Here is a 2,854-nt window from a genome sequence, read left to right as displayed (position 1 = left end):
ACGGCTCGGTCCGCGCGCATGACGTCATCGTCATGTACGACGAGATCTGTGCTGCGTTCAAGTGCGACTCCGGAATTGCATGGCTTACGTGCACGCCTCGCTGGAGAGGGGTCACGCTGGACAAATATAACTACCACTTTTACATTGTTAATATGTAGTGCTCATAAAATCCCACAAATGTTTTTTCTCTTAAAAAATCCACTTCCAGAAATGGCATGCTGCACACTTAATGTGACATCTCTTATTGTACAGGTCATGTAAATGTACCATTGACGCGTGTTTCTTTTATAGAGGTTTTATTATTTATTAAATCTAAAACAAGCTTACTAAAAGGTCCAAAAATAATTTATTTACACACGTGTAATAAGTCAATTTCCATTCAATTTCAAATATATATTTATACAAATTTTGACGTTAGATTATGTCCTGAAACGTGATGTTTTGTTTTATGTCATTTACAGCAGCATTATTTCACAGCAGTTCTAAGAGGGGATGGTGGCATTGTACTTTAAATTTGAATATTTAACCTTAAATTGTATCAATTAATTTCTTTGAACAGATGGAAAAAAATGACAGCACGGTACTCAATAGTGTGTATTTAGTTGAATTCTATACATTTTTTAACAGCGTCATTATACAAATGACATGCACAGTTAACAGGTCTTTTAACATTATGAATATAGTTTTTTAAAATAATTATAGGTGATTTTACCAAGCAGAAAAAAACAATGTATATAACCATGTTATGGGAAATTAAGCATCACGATTGAAAATTACATTCTAGCGATTCATGTGAGTGTTTCGAGTTACAACGTAGTTATTAATTGTCAATTACTGCAAGTGAATATCAAATCTTGAATAAGTTTGCAGCAAGAGAACACATTTCATTTGTTTTAAACGCATAATAAACTCATAAATAACTCAATCATTTTTCAATCATTATACACAAAAGTTTTGATTGCAAAAATCAATTTTACATCATTTACAGAGGATGAGTTTAAGTTCACATCAGATCCGAGTCCTCAGCTCCTCGATGTGGGTCACCAACTCCTGTGGAAGCCCGAGTTCGAACACCAGGTCCAAGCATCGCTGAAGTAGCGCCTCAAAGCTTCCTCCTACCGACCAGTCCTTGGATCCTGAACTCAGAGTCTGAGGGAGAGGGTCCGGACTCTTTGTGTTCCCACGCTGACAACAGTCTGCCTCCATACATCCTCCGTGACAATGACCCGGGTCCCTCTGGTCCACCTCCAGCTCGTCCATGCTGTCCGACACTTGGCTCACACTGGGAGTGGGGTTCTCTAGACCCTGCTGGATTCTGTCTCTGATGTTGTCTTCGTGCTGGGACACCTGCTGCAGGAGCTCAGTCACTGAGGTGGGGACGGGGGTATCCGGGTGCTGGATCTGGAACCAGCACCACAGGGCACTGAGGGTCAAAAGGTCAGTGACAATAATGAACGCATGAACAACAGCGACAAGCAAAGAAGCCTCGTGATGTGTCCGTGAAAGAAAGATCAGCTACAAGTCTGTTATTTTAGCTCAATACTGGTCACTTCTTGAATATGGTGTGTCGCTAATAAATAAATAAAAACAGTTTCTAAAACATCAACTAGTGTCGTTCACTGTAATGGTAGATCGGTACCTGACGACGCCTTTCAGGCGACCCACGGCGGCAGTCTGGGCTGCTCCCTCCCGGAAGCCTTGGTTGAAGCCCAGCTGGAGGGAGGCCTCCTCTCCCGCATCAGCACCGTCCACGTACCCGTCCTGCCGACACCACCACCAACACGGAGCTTCAATACAACAGTACATGACTGGCGACTTCGCGAAGCCACGACAACAACAACAAACTCTCTCTCACCCGGATCCGCTTCTTCATGCTGGAGGCCCATTCTTTTCCTATTAGATAAAGTTCGTCTCCGTTCTCGTCAAAAACATCATCCCCACCGCTGGGTACAGACTTGACCCACGACATGTTGAATATGAACCGCGACAGCTCCTGTGCTCTGTTCAAGCTGGACAGCCATGTGACGGAAGACGTTCTTCTTCTCTGTGAACTGAACAACACACACTGCCACCTGCTGGAAAAACAGCGGATAGCGTTAACGCCAAAGTAAAGTTGAAAAAAAAAAGACGTATATCCGCTGTAAAGAAATCCGCTGTATGTGTAGGTATAAATGAAACACATCCGGTGTCAAAATAATAGCAGAAATTGCTTCTTTTAATGACCTGTCGGAACCAAGACTGTTCTGCTTTTCTGATTAAAAAAAAAAAAATTCAGTGACGACACCAATAAAAGACTCGTATTCGGTCCGCGAATAACACGTCATATATTGTTTTTATTCATGATCTTCTAGTGATTTTCTTGGTCAGGCCGCAGGGTGCATGAAGATGACAGACTTCCGTCTTCTTCCTGTTTTTTTTTTTTTTTTTTTTTTTTTGCATGAATATATTCACTGCTTCAAGTAAAACAGAGCAGAACCAAATATAATTGGACGCCCTCATATCACGTATATTGTGCAGTTTTAAATGTATTTCTGCGGCAGATAGTGAATCCTTTCAATCTATTGTTGCTCTCTTGTGAGTTGCGTGTCTGGAATGAGTATTTCACGTATTGATAATTATTAAGCAGGACACCGTATTCTTCCCATGAAACGTTCGGGCATTCGAACATGCTGTAGAAGAATATCGTAATAGATACGGTACGGCGAGTGTAAATGTGAAATGTGGAATGTAAAAGTCACATAACATAAGCATCATAAAAATGACACGCCTGCAACACATTTAAAATACAAACTTATAAAGTAATGAGCTCTGATGGTTACTATTTTATTTGAGTTTCCTAACCAGTTAAACCTAC

At 41.1% G+C, this 2,854-nt stretch overlaps 1 protein-coding gene across 2 annotated transcripts; it reads right to left on the bottom strand.

Moving 5' to 3' along the window:
• Positions 1–341: 341 nt before the first annotated feature.
• Positions 342–2,034, bottom strand: otulina (OTU deubiquitinase with linear linkage specificity a). Of its 2 annotated transcripts, none has more exons than XM_053860467.1 (3): positions 1,856–2,034; positions 1,640–1,761; positions 342–1,423 (listed from the first exon to the last, which is right to left on the bottom strand). In XM_053860467.1, exons 1-3 carry the CDS (start codon positions 1,967–1,969, stop codon positions 1,009–1,011), a joined length of 651 nt encoding a protein of 216 aa, XP_053716442.1. In that variant the 5' UTR covers positions 1,970–2,034; the 3' UTR covers positions 342–1,008. The 2 variants fall into 2 exon arrangements, with proteins under 2 accessions (XP_053716442.1, XP_053716443.1); XM_053860468.1 differs by having other exon boundaries at positions 1,640–1,787; positions 1,856–1,976.
• Positions 2,035–2,854: the final 820 nt, after the last annotated feature.

This window comes from Synchiropus splendidus, chromosome 3 (assembly GCF_027744825.2).
Source record: "Synchiropus splendidus isolate RoL2022-P1 chromosome 3, RoL_Sspl_1.0, whole genome shotgun sequence".
Taxonomy (NCBI): Eukaryota; Metazoa; Chordata; class Actinopteri; order Syngnathiformes; family Callionymidae; genus Synchiropus; species Synchiropus splendidus.
The sequence above is the reverse complement of the archived record's forward strand: the minus strand, read 5'-3'. Positions and strand labels throughout refer to the sequence as shown.